This window comes from Pempheris klunzingeri, chromosome 15 (assembly GCF_042242105.1).
Source record: "Pempheris klunzingeri isolate RE-2024b chromosome 15, fPemKlu1.hap1, whole genome shotgun sequence".
Lineage (NCBI taxonomy): Eukaryota > Metazoa > Chordata > Actinopteri > Acropomatiformes > Pempheridae > Pempheris > Pempheris klunzingeri.
The window spans coordinates 17,712,390-17,740,359 of record NC_092026.1 but is presented as its reverse complement, the minus strand read 5'-3'; the positions used below and the strand labels follow the sequence as shown (position 1 = coordinate 17,740,359).

At 40.3% G+C, this 27,970-nt stretch overlaps 1 protein-coding gene across 3 annotated transcripts in view; it reads right to left on the bottom strand.

Moving 5' to 3' along the window:
• Positions 1-27,970, bottom strand: part of esyt2a (extended synaptotagmin-like protein 2a) — a 56,631-nt gene that overhangs the window by 6,109 nt on the left and 22,552 nt on the right. Inside the window, exons 8-15 of one of the 3 annotated variants that reach the window (XM_070845324.1) lie at positions 17,245-17,300; positions 11,632-11,752; positions 9,597-9,773; positions 8,777-8,859; positions 7,339-7,387; positions 6,605-6,694; positions 6,328-6,423; positions 3,916-4,017 (exon numbers count right to left, since the gene is read on the bottom strand). In XM_070845324.1, coding sequence (XP_070701425.1) covers positions 3,916-4,017; positions 6,328-6,423; positions 6,605-6,694; positions 7,339-7,387; positions 8,777-8,859; positions 9,597-9,773; positions 11,632-11,752; positions 17,245-17,300 — 774 coding nt within the window. Of the gene's footprint in view, positions 1-950; positions 1,014-3,915; positions 4,018-6,327; positions 6,424-6,604; positions 6,695-7,338; positions 7,388-8,776; positions 8,860-9,596; positions 9,774-11,631; positions 11,753-17,244; positions 17,301-27,970 lie in introns of all 3 variants that reach the window. The other 2 variants (XM_070845325.1, XM_070845326.1) reach the window with 2 other exon arrangements.

Sequence of the window (27,970 nt, the reverse complement as noted above, 5' to 3'; positions counted from 1 at the left end):
TATTTAAACCAATCAGAACAAGGTATGGGCAGGGTTTAGGTGTGTGTATAGTGGTATATACGACTGGAACTGTATATAGTTTTCCTTGCATAGCTACTGTTTATTCATCTCCTTTCTTTTTCTATTCATCTATTTTTTTAATCCTGAGGGCGAAAGGGCAAAGCAAGAATTTCACTGTGTGGTGAAACTTGTTTTTATCTGTAAATATGACAATAAAATGATTGTATAGTGATGACAGTGAGTTTATACAGATGCTGCTAAAGCATCAGTTATACCTGAACTGGAGAGGATTTCTTCATTGGAAGTAGTGAAAAGAATGGCACTTCTACGGACTGGCTCCAGCAAGAGTTTTAACTACGTAAACTGGTTCATTGGTCTGATTGGATGAGGGTCACCTGTGTTGGTTCATCCAACCACCTGCAAAGTAATTTCTGAACAGGCCTGCCCCTTTACGAACAAGTTTCTTTGGACGACTTCCCAGCTGGTTCTGCGCAACAAAGCATCTGCTGCGCCAAGTTAGTGCATATACACACAACCAGGTTCACAAAGAAACGGTTTCCCAGTTTGAAGAACCTGACTGATCTGAACAGAGCCCCGACTTCGACCCCATCCAACACCTTCGGGATGAACTAGAACACCGACCTGATCAACCACCATCAGTGTTGGACTTCCCTAATGCTCTTGTGACTGAATGGGAGCAAATCCCTGCAGCCAGGTTCAACATCTGGTGGACTGAAACTACGAGAGCGGAGGCTGTTACAGCAGCAGATTACGGTTTTCTAGAATCACATGTGGATGTAATATTCACGTGTCCACATACTTCCGGCCATATACTGTGTAAGTATGAATGTGGGATCGTATAAGCCTGTGTGAACACGAGCCACTGTGCTCCTCTGTGTCCGTCCTCGGTGTCTGACTGATATGTTTGTGCTTCGTTACCGTGTCGTTACCTTGATGGCCTTACTGACCGAGGCCTTCTTCAGCCCCGCTTGGTTGAACTCTAACGGATTGCGCTTTGATTTTCCCCCAGGGAAAAGGCAGGAGAGAGCAAACACACACACACACACACACAAACACACACACACACACCAGCAGGTTATTAGGGAAAAGAGGGGCGTGCAGGGAGGAGGAAGAGGAGGAGGATGAGGATGAGGATGAAGACAGAACACACCAGGACCGTCCGCCATCACCCAATGTAGGGACACAAAAAGACAGACAGAGGGACAACATGGATGATCACATGGTTAATGTCATTCCCCAGTTACACCTGGACATGAGGTCAAAACTAGAGTCCAACCAATACTGGATCCGTTTTTCAAAGTAAAAAACAACATTTGTTATTTACATTCACATAAAGTGCTGGCAGATGTTTTTCCAGTTGAACAGAAGACAAGACAAAATTCAGAAAACTGGAAATTTAATTATCATAAATATTGATTATAATTGAAAAAACAAAACCTGCAGCATCTGCAGCATTTATAAAATGCCATTTGTTTATGATGACAGTGCCATGAGCCCATGTCAGCTAAAAACATTGGTTGGACTCCAGCCAAAATACCACAGCATTAGATGGGAGTGACTGACTGAGATGGAGACAGAGAAAATGATGATCAGGAGGGAGGAATCATTCGGACTGAGAAGAAGCAGAGATGGTATTATGTTGTGGTGATAACTGGGTTCCATCTCTTTGTTTACACTGGCATGAAATCCATCGATATGAAAGCCACCACCTTCTTTTGTACAACACGTTTCAGTAACACATTTCACCGTGTTGTGCAGATTGCAAGTCAAAGAGTCAAAGACTTGACAACAAACAAAAGTGTCACCTCGAATAACACTCGTGCTTTTTTACCTCTATCATTCGATCACCTATGCAGGTCTAGACTGTGCGTACGTTATGCAACCGTGTGGTTAAAAAACCGTCAAACTGGAAAGACAAGCGTGACGTCAGGGTTAAACATTAACAGTGTTTGTGGAGCGCCGATGGCCGGATGTTCTGGTCATTTCTGAAATGTGAAACATGAGTGGATTTAAAGTGGTTTTGATTAAATTGTAGAGAATTTCATCCCTTTTGTTCCTGAGGTCAACTTTGATCAATCAATATGTTCATTTCACATGAGTGATGGGATCAGAGGGAAGAGTTTTAAACAACACACAGACTGGTTGACAAGTAAACTCAATTTAAACAGTTAGAACTTAATTACTTATTAAAATGTTAAAGGAATGGTTTGGACTTTTTGAAGTGGGGTTCTATGAGGTGCTTATTCAGTGTATATGGCGGTTGGGACCCCCCCAGTTTGAGAGTTCTGGTACAAACGCTAAGTAATGTACTGCTGAGGACGGGTCAGCAGAAAAACTTGTTTTAGCCACCTAAAAAAAAAGCCTACCTGATAAAAAAAAACAGTTTGGATCTGAACTAATTTTTTTTAAACACCAAAGTCACACAATAATTCAAACTAACCAATCATAGCAGTGGTAGACTGTTCTGCAAGGTAAAATTACTGTTTTGTCAAAGGAGTCTGGTAGTTTTGAAGCAAGTGAAGAGAGAGAGAGTTGCTTCAGTTTCCCTGTTTGATGGCAATGTAAAGTGGTGAAAATATTCTAAATATAGCATACACCTTAAATCATATCGATGTTTGTTAGACAGGATTTTTATAGGGGGCTAAACTAGATTTTCCTGCTGCCCATGTCGACAACAGTACATTACTTAACGTGCATGCCAAGACTCCTCCATGCTTCTCTAAACTGGGGGTATGCCCACTGCCATCTACTGTAGGTAATATGCAGACTATGGATAAGTTCCTGGTAGAACCCAACTTCAGAAAATCTTAACTACCCCTTTAAAAGTCAGCCAATATTCAGAAAAGTTCCTGTCAAAAAGTCTATGCATTCCTTTAAAATCAAGTTTGGTGCAGTTTCTCATGGCGCAGTAACCATGTGCTGCCCCCTGGTGGCAGAGGAGGGGTGAGGCACCACAGGGGGAGACTGAAGGGGAAAACCTGCTCACACATAATGGGCTTATACAGGAAGGATGGAGAGACAGCAATCCAGAGAGAATTCACCCTCCCTGCTCTAAACATCTCTGAATGATCAAAACGCATTCCTTCCTCTCGAAATAAACTGAATATTAAACTAACCGCTGATGGTTGAGGATTATCGAGGTGTTTCAAAGACAAAAGAGACTGTATGAAACAAAAACTGTCAATAAACTTCTTCATAATACTGTTGAAATTTGGAGATAAAGACTGTGACAATATTTCTTTGCATTTTTAAGAAGAGACACAATGTAGGGCTAGATTAACTTAAGCAGTTAAACACCTTTTGTCCTCTAATATATTCCTGACTAAAACAAGACATACATGTCAAATGTTCCTTGCACCTAAAATGTTTATTTTCCTTGACTGAGATGAGACTAAAATATCGAGATTTTGTCAACTGAAAATGGGTGTTGCTCTCAGCACTGAGGCTAAATCTGAGCACAAAAGCTTAAAAAAAAAAATAAGAGTACATTTAAATACTTGTCTGGTACTTTGTGTGTTGTAAACCGATGCCTCTATACTGGCATACAGTACATAGTACATAGTACTCACTCCTTTTAAAACCTAAATGCTTTACTAAAATGTAAAATGTGTTGGCAGTGAGGCAGAAAAACATCAGCTGAAGTTTAAATGTTTCTCAGCTTTGTTATCAGTCTCCAACAAACAATATCAATCACAAAAAAATGACATTAAGGAATTGAACTCATGCACTTGTGTGGGTTCATGCTCATCAGGCAAACAGTTCAAACCTTTCCTTTTTTAAGACCAAACACAAGCAAAGGTAACAGACAGGATCATGCCCTCGAGCGGGTGGGATAATCACACCTTGGCACTGGCCAAACTACGCTAGGATGCAGAAAACAGCCAGCGGACTCACAAATAAGGTCCTATAGAGAGAGGCGGTGTTCTCGCAAAACACGAGGCCCGCCACCCGCCTCTCTTTTAGGTAGCCAGAGCCCAAGTTCCCCTCGAAGACGCTCTTCAGAGGGGGGAGGAGGTGAGGGGGAGAGAGGAGAAGCAGAGAAGAAGAGGAGGCTGAAAAGAGGAAGGTGACGGCCTGCACTACAGAGTTCAACAGCTAACAAATACAGTTCGTTATGCTAGAAACTCTGTATGATATAAGACATGAGACTTTGTTTTCTTTACTTAAAGGTGCTGCGACAATCTCATAAACACTGATCACTTACTGTGTGCTGGAGGGAGATCCTTTACTTAAAGGGATAGTTTGGATTTTCTGAAGTGTGGTTGTATGACGTACTTCCATTCAGTTAGTGTGTACAGTAGATCGAGGTCAGAAGCAGGCAGGAATCCTGGCACGGACACTAAGCGATGCACTGCTGTGGATGGGCCCAATAGAAAAGCAGGAAACTGAAGCTGTTCTCTAATTTGTGTTGCTCACTTCAAAGCCACCAGATTCCATTGAAAAAAACAGTGATTGTACCTTGCAGTACACATGGCTCTGCTGTGCTACTGTTGCCTTGATCAATGGATTTTGCCAATGAGGTAAAACATTAGTTTGGATCCACATTAATCATTTAAAACACCAAAGTCACACAATAACACAAGCAAACTAAACAACTAGGAGAGCAGCAGACCAGCAACTCTTGGTTTGTCAAGGTAAAATTACTGTTTTTTTTAATGGAATCTGGTGACTTTGCGATGCGAAAAAGTGACCGGCTTTAGTTCCCTGTTGTAAGGGTTAAGCGGCGAAAATATTCTAAATATAGTGTACACCTAAACTAATGTTGATTTTTTTTTTTTTAGGTGGCTAAAATACATTTTAGCAGCACATTTCTTAGCATCTGACCACCATCTACTGTAGGTAATACACTAACTATGGATAAGTGCCTCATACAACCACAGTTCAAATAATCCAAACTACTCCTTTAAGCAAAAGTACTACTATCTGTAAAAATAGTTTAAAAGCCTTGGATTTAAATTTTGATTTAAGTATTACAAGTAAAAGCAAAAACGGCTCCTGTGACTGTGATACACAATCCTCACAAAACAACTGTAAAACAACGAATTATTTTTTCAGACTTATCCACATGCCATCCACACGTGTGGAGAGACACTTTGTTCATCACTGCTCATCCTCCAAGTCTCATTTGTCATAGGAATTATATGAAGGTATCATTATTAATATGACACTCATGCTTCACTATTTTTAAATGTTATTAAAAGATGCTTTTTGTGACAAAATGAATATCTGTTCATTTAAATTGTCTTCTTTTCTTAAAAGCCATTTTATATTTATGCCTGTATTATTGAAACACACTTTTCTACAGTTCGTCTGCTGCACTAATGGTCTCATTAACGAATTATGACAGCAGTTAAATCAGCTTCCTGAATCTAATCAAAAAGCATTAAAGCATTAAAATGTCAACAACAACTTGTTTGTGTTTAATGGATTGAAAAAATAAATTAAAAAAAACACACAGAAATAATAATAACCTGCTTTTCTGTTTGAAGTGAAACAATAAGAATATAGAAGACTATTATACTACATATTATTACAAAATAATTTTCTAATATTTGATTTGTTTAAATTTTCTTTCAGCTGCAGTTTTAAGATGAGATGGAGTGAAGAACAGAAATAGAAGTTCAGAAAAGTGGATAAGTGGTGAACACGTTGGAATCAACGAGCAAAAACTGGATGGAAAACACACGTCATTAATTCCCAAGAATGCCGAATGTTTGTTTTAAACCACCTGGAGCAGCAAGAGCTGTTCTGTGAAAATGTTCAAAGAATAAAACAAAAATCCCTTAAAAGAATGGCACAAAAAGTTTCAACACAGCAACAAAGGCATCAAACTACAGCTCAGGTTTATGCAAAAAAAATATATATATATATTATATTAAGTTAAGGACGATTAAGTAAAAATGAAGAGAAACTATATCAAATTTCAAATCAAAACATAGTATCTCATAATTGTTAATTACTGTCAGTTTTTTATTCTTTTCATTTCTAACTTTGTATGAAGTTCTTTCTTTTTTGTGGTGAAAATGAGTTTCAGTAACCAAACGACATATTACCCAACATGAATGATAAAAAAGGCTCCAGGTTTCACTACTACAAGAGACATTTGTGTCTGTACACTTTTATGACTGATGTCTGATTTATGATCAACAGGGCAGCTCGTAAACATCAGCCATGGCAGGCAGCTTTCCCCAACAAAAGCGTCTATAAATCTCCACTTTCCTTCACCTGGGCTCAATAAATATCTGTATTTGTCAAATCTGTTGACTCTGAGATGAAGCCCTGGGAAGTTGGACCACACTGACTTACCGGCAAGTTTCTGGCTGAGTCCAGAAAGATGACAAGCAGCGCAGACGACAGCCCGTCGTTGGCTTGACCGCGATCAGCTTTGATGCTCATCAGTGCCTGTGAGGACAAAAAAAAAAAAGAGTCGGTAACTGTTTCGTTTTTGGTAAAATTGAGCCTATGAGGCTTCATGGGGAGAATGTGTTCCTCAGAGTCTACAATGACGTCTTTAAACAGCTTGTTGTGTTCAATAACTGAAATCAGCCGCTTAGTTTCTACAGGTGAGGCGGTGGCTGTGTACCTGGTCCAGCTTCTCAGGTGTGGGCAGCAGAGACAACCACTCCAGTTTGAGGTGCAGCTTCCCTGTGGCCACATCGTCCATTACAAACCACTGAAGACACACACATGTTACTTGTTAATATCAATATTATAACAATATTATAATCCTGCCCAGTGCGTAAAGTGAAGGCGACGAATGCTCCTCCATTTATTTTCTGTTTTACTTCATACAAATTTCAGGTCAGAATTTTATGGGAAAAAAAAAAAAAAAAAAAAAATATATATATATATATATATATATATATATATATATATATATATATATATATATATATATATATATATATATATACATACATATATATGCAATTGAAGTGATGGAACTTGTGAAAAAAGCCATTTAAGTTACATATTGACTGCTTTCTTTAATAATTTATAATTCTTTTCTTTTATAATTCATTTTTATACATTTTTTATTTGATACTATAACTATGTAATTGATTTTTTTGTCTATATATCTATTTGTGATTATAATTATATCTAGCATGTTCTGGTATGTCATTCTAACAAAGAGGAGGTCAAAAAACAAAGCAAAACTAAATTAAAACAAGAAGTTGGTAGTTTCTATACAGTTAGTTAGTGTGAGCAGTGATGTGATTTTTGTTTATCATGTCTAAAACTGGGGTGAAAAAAGATGTAAGTCAGAAAAACTAATTTGTGCGTAAACTGAGGCTGAGAGGAGGAGATGCAGATTACCTCATCGACCTTCTTTTCCTTCTGGAGCTCGGCTATGTCGATCATCAGACTGAAAAACAACAAGTCACAAACAATACGAAACTTTCAGCGAGCTGCTTCTGAACGAGGCTGACACGTCTCGCTGCGCCTGGCTGCAGCGTCACGACAGACTGTTTCTCATGCGACGGAGATTTAATGGGCTCCGGTGGAAATTAAAAGTCACGCCGCACTCATTAAACACTGACATGAATTCAGTGTGAAAGCTCCCCATCGCTCTCAGAGGCGCTGTCCTGTGATGACAAACTACCATCAGGTAAATGGAGTGTGAAATCTTATTACACACTGTGCAAACTCCTCATGACAAACAGGATTTGTATTAGATATGAGAAACACGATAAACAGAACACATAAGGTGCTCAATTAAATCACAAGCTACCAAATCTATACGTGCAGCTGTCCTTATTGCAGTATGCATTATAATATGTGCTGTCAAACTTTCCTCTTTATGCACAAAGTACAAAGATGTTTCATTATTTCCACTAACCGATTCATGTTTAGTCAGTAAAATGTCATAAAGTTGAGAAAAGAGAGCTGAAAGCAACGTCTTCAAAACCCCTAAATATTCATTTCATAATAATGTGAAACAGGGAAAAGTGGAAAACCTTCACATTTTAGGGGCTGAGACAAGATGATGATTTGAAGTTTTGGTGGATGTACAACTCGAATGGCTTATTAATAAGATTTTTATTGATACTAATGGCATCATTGATTCTGCTTATTAGTCCAATTCTTTATCAATTCCTGATTAGATTTCTGTGTGTAAAAAAGTCCTATAAAAGTCCTTGTGCCTATAGTGCCAAATAAAAGGGCATTCCTGGTAGATTTACTACTAAACTTTTCCACTTGCTTGTATTCACCTTCACTTTCTCTTCCCTCGTTCCAGCGCTCACACCTTGCACCCTGCCCATGTCCTGCAACACTTGACTTGAACTGATCATTTTACAGACACTTGAACGACAACTGTTGTCGTCTGTCTCCCAGAAACGAAGCGACGCTTCGGACAGCTTCTTCCTCTCCACCATGACTCCTTCTGTTCCACCACTTTGACGCTACTGTTTTGCAATGTGCAACTGTCAGCATCGATACGAGGAACTGATGAGCTCAGAGGCGTACACTTCCTGGATCAGACTATTTGGAACCTAGTTCTTGATTCCCATCTCTATTGATCAATTATCAAAATTATTGCTGACAACTAATCGGTTATACGAGCAATTGTTTCAGAACTAATCATCAGTGGAGGAGATACTGTGAAACAGAAAACCTGTGACAATGAAACGTCGTGTCAGAGGACGTTAAGAGAATAAAACAGTGCAGGGTGGAAGAATAGGAGAAGTTACAACAGGTGGCTCAGGTTCTGGCAATAAAATCATCAGTTTTGCCGTTTTAACAGAAGCTGTACCTTCCCAGGAAGTCGTCTTTATCAGTGTCTTCATCAAACACCTCAACCCCCAGAGTGTGTCCAGAGTGATCATACATCAAGGCCTGAAAATACAAACACACACGTTAATGTGAGCGCCTTATACAGTGAAAACAGGACTGCTGGAGACAAGAATACATGGAGGTTTTGATGATCAGGACTTTGGAACCACTGACTGTTGGAGCATGAAAACACTTGAGCTGTGTTCATACTGAACAAAGTGAACTAACCAGGAAACGCCACTCATTCTGATTTTTCCATCTGACTGCTCTCCTTTTCTTTTCTTTGCGCCCTCAATAATTCTGGTAATTAAACCTCGGAAGTTTTTTCCTTTAAGACATTTTCAACTTGGGCGACCAAGGAAGAATTTGCACAAACTTTGCATCTTTGCACTGACTTTCTATGTAATAATGGCTTAATCTTGAGCTCAGCATTTAATGTTTTGCCACGTTCAGCTAAATCAAAGCAACGGAAAAATTTAATCTAATGTTAATTCTCCTTTCTTGTTGAGGATAAACCCTGAAAATCGCTTTTATATTCATGCAATGTTGTTATTTATATATTTGAACTGTTTGTTTGAAAACTTTAAAATGAATAGAAAGACCACAGCAAACATCCAGCCCTGTTTAAAAAAAAAAACTATATTTCATGTATTGTTGACCACCTCACTGCAGGTAGAACACACAGACACACAGGTCTTTCATTTTGATGAGATCGCTGTATGTATGCGGTATGAGTCATTGTCACAGAAAGAAGTACATAATGACAGAAAAAAGATTTTCTGTGAGACGGCATCCCTCACCTCGTACACCTCATTCCATTTTGGGTGGATGGTCTCGTGGATGACTTTGCTCTGGAAGACGTGGCTCCCGACCCGGATGACTCCGTACGGGTCTGACTTGCCTTTGATCAGCCCTCCAAGGAACTTGTCTTTACCCAGCAGGTCCTGGGCCTCGATGAAGTGGATCCTCAGGACACCCTGAAGGAGACAGAAGAGAAACATTTCTATATCATTTCTTATTCCTCCATCACGTGCCACTTTGTTTCCTCTCCTGACTGCTAGGCGGAAATCCATCCCTGCGCGTCTTGAAGGACGTCCCAATTCCTAAAATACATCTCAGAGAGGAGTCTTGCTAGAGGAGCTACGAGCGAGGATGCACAGGTGTATCGTCTTTTTGTCACCCACGAAGGGGTGGCGTTACAAACAGCTTAACATTTTCCCACATAGGGAACAGAATTAAAAGGAAATATAGAGGTTGTCATGAATACTGTAAAGCTCATCTTAGAGAGATCGTAGAATACAGCAGTGGGCAAGAGCAAATAAAAGAAGAGATATTTAGCTGACTTTAAAATGATGGCTGCGAAGCAAGGCTGTCTCATTTTGCTAAATGCCCGTTTCCTCGGTTCATCTCTGTCCTCATGTTGCTTCCTCGCATCTCAAGTGGGAGGGACAAAGAGGAAGAGGAGAGGAAAAGAACCAAGGCCGAGAAATGAGAAGAGGCGACTGTGTGAGGTGATGCTGGACAAGGAGAGGAGGGTGTCAGGTTAATCGACGAGGGAGGAAAATAAGAACCAACCAGATTATCTCTGTGATCATTTTAGTGCTCATGGAAAAGTGAGGACTTTCTACAACTACAACTTGAAAATTATGCAGACAGTTCAGATTGTTTTTGACCAATGACGGCAGGCTGCAAATGAAACCAAATACAATTTGCACCCACATATGACCTCAAAGCAGAACCCAAAGGTCAGCTCTGTGTTGTTGGCAATTTGAAAGTCATTCAGCAACAGAAAGTTAACCTGAGGTAAACTAACAGAAGGGAAACAGTGCTGAGGATAAAAATAGACTGAGGAAGTTAGCAGTTCCCCTGCTTGCTCATAAAGCACAGGATGAGTAGTTCCCTCTAAAAAAAGAAAATCTTGATGTAATGACGCCTACGGTGGACATCAAACAGTGAAGATGATGCAGCTCTAAGATGGTGGCACAAGTTAGTGCTCATTGTGTTGACTAAAACTTCAGTCATTAGGGGAGGAAGAGTAGATGTCATCTTAGTTATGTTCATCAGCAGGCTCCCGGATCCAATCAAAGACAACTGCATGCGAGTTAGCTTTAAACTCATTTGAATTTGCAGTGCTTGGGTATGTAAAATAAAATACAAAGAAACACATATTAATATTAGGACCATTGAAACTGACAATGAACAGTCAAACAAACTCTGTTTAAGTTCTGTTTGAAGGGTCATTTTTAAGTTACTGTTAGGAGCAGCTAAATTGCAGACTAATCAACTACTCATTTAAGTCTTTCTCCAAGCAAAACTTCCTCGCATAGCATTGTTCCAGATACTCAGATGTGGACATTTTCTTGCAGTCTAACAAACTAAATAATGTTGGGTTTTGGAGCATTTGTTGGACAAACTAAGACATCTGATGAGGCAACCTTGTGATGAACATTTTTCATTTCTCTGATGTTTTATAGAGCAAAGAATAAATCGAAAAAAATAAAAGGCAGATTAATCTGTAATAAAATAATCTTTAGATGCAGTCCTACTGCAGATGGTAAAAATAGAGGGTACGTTTGGGATTTAGGGAGTTTTTCAGTGTTCCAACAAAACTGCCAACTATTAACATACAGTTATCAATAGGCCAGGTGATCATTTTCATTATTTATATTCACTTTAAAAATTTAATTATATAACGTAAAGCAGAAAATCATCACATTTCAGAAACTAGAACCGGAAACTGTTTTTATATCAGCAGATCGATTAATAGATGTATTATTATAAAAACTGAACAGTAATTAGCTCTGAATTGTCAACTGTGTATGTGTGTTACTGTACCTTGGGCACAGGGAAGCGTAGTTTGGCCAGCTGGGCCTCTCCCACCAGAGGGATGGTGATGCGGTTGGGCAGGACCAGGTAGCTGTAGATGATGTCCTGGATGATGTTGTCACACAAACCACTGAGATAGATGCAGGAAGAGGAGGAAGTGATGATGGGTAAAGAATAAAGGGGGATGAGAAAGAGGATGAGAACAATAAACCATTAAAAACAGTGACAACATTCCAAAGAGGTGCAATTACTACAAATTAAACGGAGATGAGTGTAAGAACAACAACAAACGATTTAATTAATTCCTATTATAATTAATTATTTTTAAACCTGGGTCCTATTTTTACATATTTTGGGTTCAAAACGACTGGTAGGTACAAAAAGTTTTGAGATTGGTCGCCTCACCCAACAGCTGCAAACATTTTGAGGCAACTCAAATCATCAGTACATCCACTAAAAGTTATAGTTTTTGCCACTGACAGGCTCAGATTGTTGTCTGACAGCATTACAGAAAGGATCCCTGCAGAGATAGACCTGGAAGATCCTTTTGGTTTAACCAGAAGCAACCATTGTATCACGCTCTGCAACCACACCAGACTCCATTGACAAAATCATGAATTTTACATCACAGCACACATGAATTGATGGTCTACCGCCGCCTTCATCAGCTAGTTATTGTGTGACTTTGGTGTTTTAAAGGGTTAGTTCAGGTCCAACACAATATTGTCTAACACACAATAAGACAAACAAACTAAGCGATCGAGGCAGCAGTAGACCAGCAGCTCCTGTGTTAAAAATACTAAAGTTATCCTTTAATATCTGCAGCTGTCTTTATGTCTACAGAGCGGCCATGGAAATGTTGTAACACTCACACTCACACACACACAGACCGACGTGCATCAACAAGCATGCCAAAACATACACAAACACACACAGACACATACAGTGTACACCTCTCTGGTTCCAGACACTATTTATATGAGCTTCACATGTTGATTAACAGGTTTGAAAGACAAGTGCTGAGGGACTGATCCTCACAGGAAACAAGCAGCGTGTATATTAAGACGACACTAAACCATGGCTGCAGTCACAGCTGGTGTTTATGTAGGATGACAGAGGATACTGTAGCAGTAGTGTGGTATGTGAGAGTCAGTACAGTAAGTCTGAGTGCATTTTAATGAGAGGTTCCCTGTTAAGTTTTGTTTGTTTTTGTATCATTTGGGTGAACTGAGCCTTTAGGAAAACAGATTCATCCATCCATTATCTATACCGCTTATCTGTCAGGGTCACGGGGGAGCTGGAGCCAATCCCAGCTGACTTCGGGCGAGAGGCGGGGTACACTCTGGACTGGTCGCCAGCCAATCACAGGGTCGACACACAGAGACAAACAACCACTCACACTCACGGGCAATTTTAGAGTCACCAATAAACCTAACCTGCATGTCTTTGGATTGTGGGCGGAAGCCAGAGTACCCGGAGAAAACCCACGCAAGCATGGGGACAACATGCAAACTTCACACAGAAGCCAAACCTGGATTCTAACCTGGAACCTTCTTGCTGTGAGGCAAAAGTGCTAACCACCACACCACAGCAACACATCTCCAAGTAGATTTCCAACTGTTCCACTGATCAATATCCTAAAATACCATCCTCTAATATCTCACGACTACTCACAGCAGAGACTGCAGGATGACAGCAGCATGTTTTTGTCTAAAGTACAGACAGAACTCCCTCATTTCCTCTAGAGGGCAGCAGCAGCCTGCAGTAAAACAGCTGCATAGCTGCATTGCTCTCCTACACACATTAGATCCACATGACAGGGCTGATCCTGGATATGCTTCGATGTAAAGTGGATTTTCGTGTTGACATGCTCATGCCTGGTCTGCTCACTTGCTAAAAACACATAATTATCTCAAGATGAATGTTGGTGGTGCGCGCGCGCACACACACACACACACACACACACACACACACACACACACACACACACACACACACACACAGAGGGTGACCTCAAGTTTTCCTGTTGTTTCAGGTCAAAATGCAAATCATCACGAATGAAATAATAAATGTCCTCACGCTAACACACCGGAAGAGAATGACGAGGGTGGGGTCAAGGCAGGTCTTCACATACACTGACATACACACACACACACACACACACACACACACACACACACACTCAGTCTGGTGTTTTCCCTCAAACTCGTCAAACAAGGAAAGCTGCATTTCACAGGGCGGAGTCTTTTGTAAACCGCAGCGAGTTTCTCTGCTGAAAACAAACAGTAAACCAGCAGGAAACAGTAACAGGTCAATATGGAGGCGTGAGAACACAGTTAGCAGTGTGGTAATTGTAGTGTGCAGGGGGAGGTGGGCAGCACCCTCAGGTTGTGTTTCAGGCTTTGTTGGTCTTGTTTTATGTATAATCTGGAGTTGTTTTATTCTTTTTATTTGTACAACAAACAAAATCTGTTACAGAAACTCTATGGATGGTAGCATCAGCCTGTCAGTCCACCACTTCGGTCCAGACTGAAATACCTCCACAACTTGCCATAAAATTTAGTAGAGACATTCATGGTCTCCAGACGATTTATCCTATAGGCTTTGTTGATCCTCCGTCTTCTCCTGTTACGTCACCACGAGGTTCACATTTTTAGTTTTGAGTTGAATGTTTCAACAACTATAAGACCAAGTGCCATGACATTTGGCACAGACATTCACGTTCCCCTCAGGATGAACCATTATAACTTTTGTGAACCGTTCCACAAAATACCAGCAAAATCAATGGCACCATCATCCTCTACTGTACTTTGTTCAAAGTGCTAATTAACCAGTGTTAAAATGCAAACACTAAGATGATGAACATGTTAGCACAGTAATGTTAGCATTAAACTAAAAGCATCGCTGTGCTCAGTTCAGCCTCAGAGATACCATCTCTGGGCTAGCCTCTCGTTGAAGTGAACCACAGAACCTGGGTGTTTTCGAAGTTTAATATCACAAATGTCAATGTAAATTTGAATGAGGTTTTATTAACTGCAGACCGGGACCAAGTGTTCCTGTTTCACTTCTGCTCTCTATAGTAACTCTCAAAATGGAACCGTAAAAGTAGCGTCAATGGCATGCACACTACTTTGTGTTAAATCCCACCAGGCAAAGCACTTGATGTGTAAATTACAAAGACACTACATCTGTTAAATCTTAAATTTGTTGTTGCTGCCATGTCTTCCTCAGAGTGGAAGCTGAACTAAAAGAAGTGCTTCTCCCAGGTCCACCCAGTATCACATCCCATCTGCGGCGGCTCTCCTCTCATGATCACGTTACTATAAATACCACCACTAAGTGGGAAAAAACAAAGGTCATAATCCATTCTGTGATCCGGTGGTTAATGTAATGGTTTCAGCAGCATAGCCTGAGAGCCTGATAGACCACTTTGTCTGCGTGTCCACTGGGAACGTCTCTTCAAAGCACCGGCTTCATTTTGTCATTACACCGAGCGGGGAGGATGTGCTTCTGCACGCTCCAAAAAGCACAGAGTGCCCGCCGTGTGTTTAGTTTTCCTTCCGTTCAGAGTAATCAAATGTGATATTTTCTGACAAGAACTAAAAAACTAGTTTTTATCTATTACCTGTTTGATGAAACACAGCAGCAATTCAGCCTAAACCAGGTTTGTAAAGCTTTCCAGTTTGCTGCTTTACAGGCTCATTGGTTTATGTTAAAATGTTGTACAAGAGTTAAACAGAATTCCACTTGATTTTGAGTAAAATATCAGAAGCTTTCCCATAAACAAAGGCTAAATCAATGTGTATTTCCATAAGCTACTGTAGTATTATGCAAATATATTCTGGTGGACATAGCAAGATTGCATAATTACTGGCACATCAGTAAAAAGTATATTGTATACCCCCGATACCCTCATTATTTAGATTTTTCATATTTTGGGCTTTCTGATGGCGTGAATTCCGAAAAGAATTTTTGGTTAGAGTAAAGTTTTGGCTAGAAAAAGAAGTCTTGTTTCCGATATGCAAACTTTCCCCATCAGCCGATATTTCACCTTCTTTTTAAAACAGGCCGTCCGTCAGCCCAACTCTGGTCCCCACAACAGACTCAAACACCTGTTTTACCTATCAGCTCTAAACTATTTAATAACTGAATGTACAGAAAATGTGCTGTGTAATGTTATCTGGATATGAAATGACCGATATCCAAATATTATAATAATGACATTTTGGTCATATTGAACACCCCCACTGCTGCACAGACTGTGTTATGTTTATATTCCAGCATATATTTTTGGAACTGACAGGAAAATGGAGCCGAGAAGCTCTAAAAAGCTGAACCGGGGATGTATAATGAAAGTTAGATAATGTGTGTCAAGATGGTACTCATTCACTCACCTAATTTAAAAAAAGCTTTTTTCCTCTCACTGGTTGGCCCACTACATGTGTATTAATGTCTTCTTCCCAGAGCCCGTCGTCCTGAACCGTAGACTTGACCATGAGATGATTTCACACAAAAATCAATTGATTTTCTAGGGTCTGAGAAAGTTTTACAACTAATAAATGTTTATAGATTTATAATTCAGAAAACAAGAGTGCAAAAAATGACCCTGAATGTGAGATGACTGATTATTGATTATCGTAGCGAATGTCAGACAGAGAAACTGATAAAACATGCCAAAAGCTGAATGGGACTCTGTTGGCTGGCACAGTGCACTCTCACTGTGTGTCGTATGAATAAGAAATTTGAATTCCTCTGCTCTGTAAAGTCATTTCAGTGTCCTCACTATGTGCCCAATGTTTGCAATGGAAAGTAGATTTCAGTTAGAGCCTGACCACATGACGCTAAACCTTCATAACATTTTAATCCAGTCTATTATGAGGTTGATTTATTGCCACAATGCACTAGCAGATGACAGATAAGGAAGTAAATGTTTACACAGCATCCCTGTGGTGTTCATTGTGTGTTAATTATGTTGGAAATAATGAACAAAACAGTGACTGCTGCAGTGGGGTTGGAAGCCAAAGGTACGAGGTGCTTAAACTTATGCACGTGTGTGTGTGTGTGTGTGTGGGGGTGTGTAAATTATGTGAGTTACATATAGCACACTGTGATCCAAACATAGTACATACACAGTGTGTGAGAGCACGTCCACATTGAGACAAAATAGACCCAGTTATGACATCATGTCTCTATTAAACACACACACACCTGCTCTCTGTAATAGCCGGCTAGCTCCCTGAGGAACTGTGTGAGGCCACCTGGCCATGATTATCAAAGGAATCTGTGTGTGTGTGTGTGTGTGTGTGTGTGTGTGTGTGTGTGTGTGTGTGTGTGTGTGTGTGTGTGTGTGTGTGTGTGTGTGTGTGTGTGTGTGTGTGTGTGTGTGTGTGTGAGTGAGTGTGTGTGAGAGTGTGTGTGTTCAGGATGTGGCTGCTTGGTTCTGAACAATGCAGTAAACTGATTCATTCTAATTAAAAAATCAATGTATGCACAGACCAGCATATGACACACTCATGCAAATGTAAATACACTATTTTAACACAGAAAAACACACAAACACACAGTACTGTAACTTTGACTGTAATATAGTCAAACCACACATTTCTACATTATAGTACTTACTTGACACCGGGAATGTCCAGCATGTTTGTGAGTCCTGTCCAATTGATGTCCAGCAACTGAAAGGCAGAGATGAAATGTAGTTTAGATTTTATTAAAACATTTACTTAAAGAGACAAACTGGCACTGTTAATGAAAAGCACATACAATGTACACGTGTGTTTAAGTGTGTTTAATTACAAAGAAATTCATGTGGCAACACACAAAGAAGACAAAATACAAAGAAAAAGACAAAATATTGTAACATTAAATGTTTTTTGTGACTTTTGGGGGTCAGCTTTGTCAAAAAAAAAAAAAAATCTCTAAAGTTACATATGTGATGACTTGTGGAAAGAATTTGAACTTTTTCATATTTACTTTTATTTTATTAAATTATGGAAATTTCTGCCAGACACAGAGAGACTCATTCAAATTCACACTGACAATTAATTTTTTGTACAATGTTCTGCCACTTTAATAGTAAAGACTATGAAATAAACTTAATGTCGGGACTAAATATTGTGACTGGAAAGCCTGAATCAGTCAAATCCTAAACTTTTGAGGAAAAAAATCTAAGTGTTCCTGTATATAATCAATTTAACAATCTTCAACTACAGCAGAAACATTAAGAATAAATAAAAACTTTTGGCACAAATAATCTCTCTTATATCTATTATGGAGTGAATACGCTGTCAGAGGTTTTCCGGCACTGAGCTCTTCTTCTACACCGACAGAGAAACTGTAGCAGGAGCCGAGGAGCCCAACTCTAATCCAATCGACCGGATAATCAATACAGCAGGGCAGACTGGGTTCAAACAGACAGGAAGTATGTGCTACAGTACTGCATCTCAATGCCTTTGGAAACCGCATTACATTAAATAATAAACAGCTGTTGGATGCAACCTGTAAATAAGGAGTGAAGTCGAAATAAGGCACAAAAGCAGGAGAATAATAAACTGCTGGCGCAAAGAAATCCACATCTGATGAAAAACAAGACAGAACAAAGTATTTGGTGCTGTAAAAACAGATAAGTTATATTTGTTATGAGCTGAATTAGGCCTGTTGCTTTTTACATTATCTGATATTCCTTTGGCAGACGCTTAAATCCTGCATAAATTTGAGCTATTAAAGAACTGAGACCAAAAATATAGATAGATATATCTATAACAATAATAGCAATAATAACAATTAAAGCTGCAAGCAGCGTTGAAGGGCCCTCGCACCTCCACGCGCGTCGGCGCGTGCGGCGGCCCCGTCCCGTTGTTGGACTCCGACCCTTCCATGCACTTTCATAACGTTCATGTAGTTTGGACAGCGCGTGAAGGACTTACACGTCACTTCCTGCGTCCCCTATGTGGCGCTAGAGAACAGTCACTAATCACATCCTGTATTCCAGTATATGAAGTGTTGACTACACTGTGAAAATTTCATGCAAATCAAATGATCATTGCCATAGACGTGTTACTTCCTGTTGCCACCAGGTGGCGCAATGACTGTGGTCACTAATTGGCATCTAGATGTCTTCAGGCCGGGACTCTTATTAAGCGTGACAAGTTTGAAAGAGATTGGATAATGTACACTGAAGTTACAGCAATTTCCTGTTCCATGGCGAACAGCGTTGCCATGGTGACAGCGTCTGACAAAACGTCAAGAGCTTCATAACTTTGCATCATCCATGTAGTGGGAATGTTTGGATCAAATTTGAGGTGTCTGTGATCAACCTGTTGAGAGAGAAACGTCTGAGAATAAAACATGCACTTCCTCTTGCCACTAGGTGGCGCTATGACTTTGAATGAATATTGACATGTAGACGTCTTCAGGGCGGGACTCTCATCAGACATGTCAAGATTGGTGCTGATTGGATCACGTACAGTCAAGTTATTAACAATTTCCTGTTTGATGGCGAGTCATGGCGAGACACTGAACTTTACCAGCTCGCCACGCCCAAACCGTTAAAGATTATATCAAACCTTTGATAACTTTTCATCCTTGATATTGTTTGTACCAGCTGACCAAGTTTGAAGTCGATCGCTTGAACCCCCTCGGACTAGTTCGTTCATTTACGTCCCCTGTAAATCGCCAAAAATGTGTGAAAAATCCAATATGGCCGACGTCTTGTTGGGTTTAGGTCAATGCTCCAAGAGGCTTTTTTGTAGGTCCTATGGTCCCGCATATGTATACCGAATTTGGTACATGTAGGTAAAACGTAGACCGGGGGCTAGTTCGTCAAAGTTTTGTAGGGGGCGCCATAGAGCCATTTTGGCCCACCGAAACCCGTGAACTAAATAAAATTACTCATTTTAGGCCTCCTGACGTGCATGCCAAATTTGGTGAGTGTGCACGTATGCATAAGCTTCGAAATTACGTTCGATTTTCATGGCGAACAAGGCGTCGCCACGGTGACAGCGTTTGGCGAAACCTCAAGCCCTTCATAACTTTGCATCAACCACGTTTTGAGAATGTTTGGCTAAAATTTGAAGTGTCTGTGGTTAACCTGCTGAGAGAGAGACGTCCGAGAAAGAAGACATGTACCTCCTCTAGCCAGTAGGTGGCGCTATGACTATGGTTCAAAATGGCCACGTACATGTCTTCAGAGCCGGACAGTCATCAAACTGTATGAATTTGGTGAAGATAGGACCTTGTACAGTGGAGTTACAGCACTTTCAATTTTGATGGCGTAAAAAAAATTTCAATCGACAGTGTCTGCGTCGCCACGGCAACAGCTTTTGACGGAGACTCACGGCGTTCGCTCCAGACCAACACCAACATTTTCTGGCTTTCCTGACCAGATTTGAAGTGGATCCGATCAACTGGCTGGTCTTGAGCCATCATAGCGTAAAACATAAAGTTTCCTGTCACCACCAGGTGGCGCTGTGACTTAGAATGAATATTGACACGTAGACGTGTTCAGGGCGGGACTCTCATCAGACATGTCAAGTTTGGTGCTGATTGGATCACGTACAGTCAAGTTATTAACAATTTCCTGTTTGATGGCGAGTCATGGCGAGACACTGAACTTTGCCAGCTCGCCACGCCCAAACCGTTAAAGATTATATCAAACCTTTGATAACTTTTCATCGTTGATGCCTTCTCTACCAGCTGACCAAGTTTGAAGTCGATCGCTTGAACCCCCTCGGACTAGTTCGTTCATTTACGTCCCCTGTAAATCGCCAAAAATGCGTGAAAAATCCAATATGGCTGACTTCCTGTTGGGTTTAGGTCATCGCTCCAAGAGACTTTTTTGTTTGTCCTGAAGAGATACACGAACCCACCGAATTTCGTACATGTACATAAAACGCAGTTCCGGGGCTGAGTTTAGGTGGCGCTACAGAGCCATTTTGCCACGGCCATTTGCGAAACCTTTAAAATACGTAATTTTTCGCCATGTCTGAATTTTGTACAAATTTTGGTGAGTTTTCGTGCATGTTCAGGCCCCCAAATTAGCGATTCATTGTTTATAAAAAGGAGAAGAAGAATAATAATAATAATAATAATAATAATAATAATAATAATTCCTTCAGTTTCAACTATGTTTTTGGCCCCCTGGTCGCCTGGTTTTTTTCATTTGACGTATTTTTTCAAGGCCTACCTGCTCGGGGCCTGTGAGGTCCGTACACCTCTTGGTTCTTGGGTACTTGCACGTTTTCCTCCCTTGCTCGTTTTCCCCCACACAGTTACAATAGGGTCCTCGCACCGCTTGGTGCTCGGGCCCTAATAATAATAGTTAGATTAACACATCCATCCTTTACAGACCACAGTTACATATAGAATATTAATGAATGAATATTAATTAGGTAAGTAAAAATAAACCTAGAAAGCTAGAACATAATAAAAGCACAGAATAGTAGAGCTGAGCAGGGCATAAAATCAAGCAATAAAAGTCAGACTCTCGTTTTACCTGGGAGGGGGAAAAAAGTACATTTATCATATTGATCATAATGTACAATGATGGAGGGTATATAAAGGTTTGTGGTTCTCTTCAGTAACACATAATGGATGACCTTGCCTGCAAAGCGATCTGAAAAGTAATGTGTGAAGGCTTTTTGCCATCATCAGTGTAGTTGGCAAAATCGTGGATAAACGTGCGGTCGTTTGTCAATGCTATAAAATACAAACAGTGACAAATCAGTACATGATGCTAGCTCATCACTAAAGTACATTAGTGGTTGGCGATTGGACGAGTACATGAGCTACTGGCGATATATTTTGGGCAATTTTTGCGTGGCGGCATACTGTACGGTTGCAATGACAGCAGATTGCTTTGCTTAGGTCCTGGTTGTGTCCAGTTTAAAAGAAATGTTCTAAATTCCAGTCAAACATGCTTTTTTACAGTGTGTGACATTTTTTTAGTATGTCTGAAACCTTACTATGAAACCAATAATACATGATACACATACTATTTATGGGGAAGTCTTACTCTACGCAAGCAGTATCCCACAATGCAAAGCTGTAGTGATGACAACAACAACATAACAGATAATGGTTGACAGCAATTCGGGTGCAACATCAGTGACGCATTCAGTTCAAGTGTAAGTGTACTTTGCTACGCTTTATATAGTACGTAAATGAATTAAGCGTTTGGGTTTCCATGGTTATGCGTCTCTGACCAGCAAGAGAGTGACCTGATGATTAGACACAGAGCCCACCCTGCATGAATATATATTGCCGATGGCTGGTTGTGGGGCTGATGTTGGCTGGATATGACATTTTAACATATTGCTTAACCCTACACAACACGCCACAGACCCTCATTCCAACAATGAGTCCATAACACCATGGCATGCATAAAGACTAAAAAGATAACAAATCCAACAGCAGACAGATTACCACAATCTCATACAAATATAAAAATTGCGATGGGCCTGCAAATGGCAGACTCCTGAATTCACCATTTCAATTATTCAAGATAAGCTGTTCATATTCACCTTTCAAACCACGTGACTGAGCTTTTCAGTTGTACAGACAGAACTACAGACAGAACAGACTAAACAGTATGAGGAGACGTAATCATAATCCTTGTGGAGGTGCTGCCCTCCATCCTGTATTTGTTGGCACTACAGATAAATTATGTGAAAGTCAGATTCTGCACAGATGATGAAATCCAACAGTGCAGGCAGTAACACGTTCCCCACATTCAGTTACAGTTTTAATAGAGGAAACATCCAAGCATGCTAACCAGCATTCTCATATTCAGAATGGGGGCTTAACCTGGTTTTCTAACCCAGTTATGAGGCTTATACACTTCAACATAAAACAGGGTTAACTGAGGAAACTGGATAATGAGTTGAAGTCACATTTTAATCATTATGTCAGTGAGTTTGTCAGATAATGATTTTCAACAGTCACTGCAGTAATAAACCTGGCTGAACCTGACACAGCCTGATATCTGCTGAATATCATCATTCATTATCATTATCATTACGGCTGCTGCCATACCAGCTTTAACAGCTGCATTGTTGTAATAACAGCACAGGCAGCAATTATTATAGTTGTGACAGCTGTAGTCAGAGCAGCATTAGTACTTTTATACCTCAATGTAGCAGCAGTAGCCTATTTAGTAGCAGTGGTGGGGGAGCAATAATAATAGTAGAAATAGTAACAGCATTTGTACAGAATAAAAGAAGATAAAAGTATGTGAACACCCAAACATTTGACCCATATGTGATTACCAAACTCATGGCCACTAATGTGTTGCTATAACAGATCACATATCATAAAAAATAGCCCCAGACCAAAAGTACACAGTGTTTAAGTAGAAGTTATGCAAGTATAATGATTAACTGATAATTAAAAAAAAAAAAAGAGATTCTCTGAATACAAGACCATCAAGAAATAAATCCTGCTCACTGACAACATCATCTACAATGATCTACAATGACAAAAAACTTCAAGGAGAAATTATCATAAACAGTACAGCTAATCATCCCCATTCCTTATCCTGGATGTAGCGAAAGCAGTGGGAGATGGATCAGGAGTGATAGCAGTTGCATTAGCATCAGCAGCATCAAAGCTAACAGAATCCGTGATCACAGAGGCAGTAAAGTGATTACAACAATAGTCCTGATAGTTGTATTACCAAAAATAAACCTTGTAGTAGTAGCAGGTTGTACAAGCAAATACTGTAGAAAAACATGGAAATGGCATTTGGGGTTTTACTCCATGCTACCGTCTTGTGTCAGAACATAAAAAAAACCCCATAATTTTCTAAGCAGGTTGTGGTCTTGATGGAGCTGAGGTGGGGCAAGCACGCAGCGATTACCAGGCCTGAGTGAGGCAGGCTGCAGCATGGAGGCTCTTTGTCCAGATAATCAGGACAATTTGATTTTGAGAGAGTAAACAAATCAATCGGAACTGAAAAATACAAGCATTGCATCATACTGCGAACCTGCCTCAACCTGTGGTCAGTGCTCAATCATCATCACACAAACTGTACCGTCACAAGACAATCACCAGGCGCGTGTTGGGAAGGCACCAGCTCAAAATAACACCAGTCCAGTGGCCATAAAAGGAGTGTGAGCAGGGCGCCAGTTGTCAAGGTTGACATATATGTGGACTTGATGTGGAACGACCTGATGTCAGCATGTTTGCGTTGTAAAACATATTGCTGACATTATTAGGATAAAGCTTCTGTGTAGGAATAAGAGCCCGAGAGAGAAAAGTGTGTGTGTGTGTGTGTGTGTGTGTGTGTCGGCACGTCTGAGATTAAGAGTGACCGGAAAAGTTGAAAAAAGGTTAGAAAAGAGGCTTAAAACATCAAATGCTGGAAGCCATTATAACGGGTGAAGCGAATGAAGAGTCATGTAATATCTCTGCATACGCATATATAGAGAGAGAAGCTGTACACGGACACACACACATAGGAAACTGATGTAAATCAATCAGTCAAATAAAATGCGTGTAAATTTTCCACAGTGCTTTCATGCTAAAGTCTGCCATCCGTTTTATAAGCAGTACACGGAAAACACTCACATGCTGCCTTTAATGTGCAGAGAGTGAAGCCTCAGGCAGTCTGGTGTAAGAGTATTTAAATTTTTACAGCATTTAAGAGCCTCATATTTTCTCTCTCCATTATAGCGTCAGCCACCATGTCCGTCTTTGCCCTTTAAAACAACAAAAAAATCATCTGTTAAGTTATCCACCGTCTCTTTCACAAATGCACCAAAACTAAAGTAAAATTTTCAGTGGATGTTAAGACCTATTTTTGAAGACAAGACACAGTCTGACCTTAAATGCTTTGTCGTCCTGGTTGTGTGGTAACTCCCTGCTGCCTGTGATTTAGTCTTATTTTTATTTGTGTGATTTTCTGTCTGCAGTGTAGATGCTCAGAGCAGCGGGATAGCCGCCTTTCATCTGCGTGTGTGTTAACCAGTGTGAGTGTGTTGTTGTATAACAGAGGAAGGGAACATGGTTGTGTTTCTATGTGCAAATAAGGACACACCATCTACAGCGTGCTGTGGTCTGCAGATACACAGTTGGATGCATGGATTTCATTGCTGCTTTGGTTTTGTCCACATGGTTTTGTTGAAATAACTTGTCATAACTTTGCAGTCCGTAAGCCCAAACTGAGATGTTCATGCTGCTTAAAAGGGACAGTTCATCCCATTTGGTGTGAGTTGCTGGGTTTTGGAGATATAAATCTTAGAGACACTTCAATGGCGTCCTCTTCGGCGGACCTGTGACCATAGCTAGCTCAGTGGTGCTATGTGAGCTAGCATGCTTACAGTTCAGTTTACAAGTTTGCATCCTGCGTTATCACAAGCACAAGCCACTTGTCCATGAGCAGATGCACAGTCAGATGGTTAGTGGATGTGGTTCAGAAGAAAATAGTTTCTATGGCTCACAACAAGGCCTGTGGATTACTTTGCGTAACCAGGCCTTTGCTGTTGAGATGTTTTTTGCTTTTGAGAACAAGCCGAGTGTAATCCTAATCCACTGTATTTCAGAGGAGGCAGACATTTCCAGAACTGATCACCAAAACAATCTAAATGGATAAATTGCACTAAATGTAAGAAGATAAATATGTTTTTTTGAGCTCTAGAGTTCCTCCAGAGCCATAGAAGGCACCACTCATCTGTCTTCATAGGCTGGGTAGTGCTTACTATGAGCAGGGAACTGATAGTTCTGAGTGGAATTGTAAAAGTTCATCTTTTATCATACATGAGACTTTTCCTTCATGTCTGTGTTTGTCTGCATGCACACGTGTCAGGCACGTTAGATGCACAGTGTAAGTGCACGCGTTGCCACTGGCATGCGTTTGCGTGTGTGTAAGCAGTACAGTGAAGTGGGCGTATGTGTTCCTGTGGCTTTGTTAGCGCTCTAGATGTAACCCACAATGCCATTCTGCCAGGCTGGGACAGGAAGGCAGGGAGGGGTATTCACAGAGCAACTCAAATAGTAAAATAATGGCTGACATTGAAAAATAATGGTATGGAATGAAGGAAAAGAAAAGAAAAACACAACCTTTAGTTGTGATTGATTTCGTACTTAATAATACAAAATGTGAAATGTGTGCACAAACTACTGACACTGATACTGAGGTTCTCTGTGGTCTCTCTGACTGTGGTTGTGATTGTCTTAGAAACCATTACAAAGACATAAACAACCTTATGTCTTTCTGTAGATGTTACTCCACAGGTACAGTGTTGCTCCTGACTGAAACTTTTTACAGCTAACCAAGCTAACCACTGTTCCATCTGCCCGTTGCTGTGTTCTGAATAACTGTTAATACTCTTAGGCTAACTATTAAGTATTCACTCTCTTTGCTTATGCTCTTGTGGACATTAAGTGTGTATTCACTAGAATAATTACTGCGTTGTACTTCATGTAAGCATATAATCTTGCTTCTACAGTTTCACAATGCTTCCAGTGAAAAGCTCAAAGGAAAATCAGCTGTCTTGAGCGCTGCATAGCTGTGCACCTACACACACATAGTGACGGCAGAAGAATGTGCCGTTTGTTGCATCGTTAAACTTTGGTGGGCAACAGAAAAACACAAACCAAGTCTGGCTCACAGAGTGAGCCAGATCATCTTGGCTCAAGGTCAACTTACTTGCTTTTTCCAGAGCTTTCTTTATCGGAGTTTGTTCAGCTGTCATGTTAAACACAAATGACTAGAAATTGGGAGAAAAATCACCTTTGATATCACGTGACGTCTGCACAAAGTTTCATGCAAACGTTGTTGAGATATTTCAGTCTGGATCAACGTGGTGGATTGACTGACATTTCCATCCCTAAAGCCATGTGGCTACCATCGCTAAGAATAATTTTGTTTTGACTGGTAACCCTGACCCTGGTACAGCAGCAGATGGAAACAAAAGTGAGACATAACCTATATACAAACAATCAGCTGAGCCAGACCTCCAGGACACACATCAGCAGAAACCGGCTGACTGATACTGAGCGACAATAATGCTCGACTACCTGATGAGCCAGATCGTCAAGTCAACTTTCTTTATACAGACCACCGTCACATATCTGCCTCAGTAGGGGCAACAGGACAGGCAGACATGCACATGTTGTTTATAGAGAAAAGACCAACGGAGTAAACCTACAGTATGGTAAACGTACAATATGGACAATCAGGATGACATAATTACAGCAGCTAGCAACCTGCTACAATATGACTGTGGTCCACAGGGAGGAACAGGATGAGTAAACACCATCAGCAACCAGTAACTTGAGGCTCTTTCCGTCTCCTGTTAGGGTTTTACGATACGATAAGATGTTAGATTACAGTTACAGATTTTTGATGTACCTGGTATTTGGGTAAACTTGAGGAAAACTAGCTAAAAAACCATGATATCACTGTTCAACGACGTGAACATAGAAGACTGGACGTGAGAAGAGCCATGATGGTACACCATGAAACAAATCGCCCCATATCTAATGTAACAGTAGTGATGTCTCTATGGGGTGGGATGGGAAGATGCAGCATCAACACTAACAACATCATGTAAAAAGTGGCTCAACAGTGAACTCCTCCCAGATGTAGAAGATAGAAATTGTCACATCTTGCTGAAAGCCTGGTGGTGCGGGAGGTAGAAAGCTGCACTTCTGATCCAGAACAAACCCAGAAATAATTTCCCCGCTCTTCATACAGTCTTTATTTAATCACGTTTGCTCTTTTGCAGCGAAGACTTGCCTTAGATCTCCACACCTCGCTTGGTGATGATAGAAGAAAAATATAAAATCACCCTTAACTGCACAGAGTACTACTTGGTTCATATAAAAAAGGTTCTAATTTCGAACTGAAAATACATTTTCGGAGAATTTCTGTTTTTTATGTGGGTACCAGCATCAAAGCCTGAATCTGGCAGATAAAAAGTGCCGAGGCACCGGAAGGAAGACAGCAGAGAGAAGGAATGCACTGATAAAGGAGGACTGGGACTGGGCAGTGTTCAGCAGGACCGGAGTGGAAAACAGTGTGGTTTGGTAAAACTGTGCAGTACAAGCAGAAGCATAATCAGGTAAATACAAGTTATTGCTAGAAGTTTTGGACCAAACTACCAAAATTAACTATTTTTTCACATTAAACAGCACATTTTTGTTCAGAGTTTTCTTACAATGTTTCCACAGTGATGGTTTTCTAGTATCCTAGTATGTATTGTATAGAGGGTTTTCAAAAACTGAAGAAAAAATTACATATGATTAAAAATTAATAAATACATGCAAAATCAATGAACTAAAGATTATATTCATTGTTGATGAATCATTTCAAGAATTCCCTCGGTTGTTTCATCTATAAAATGTG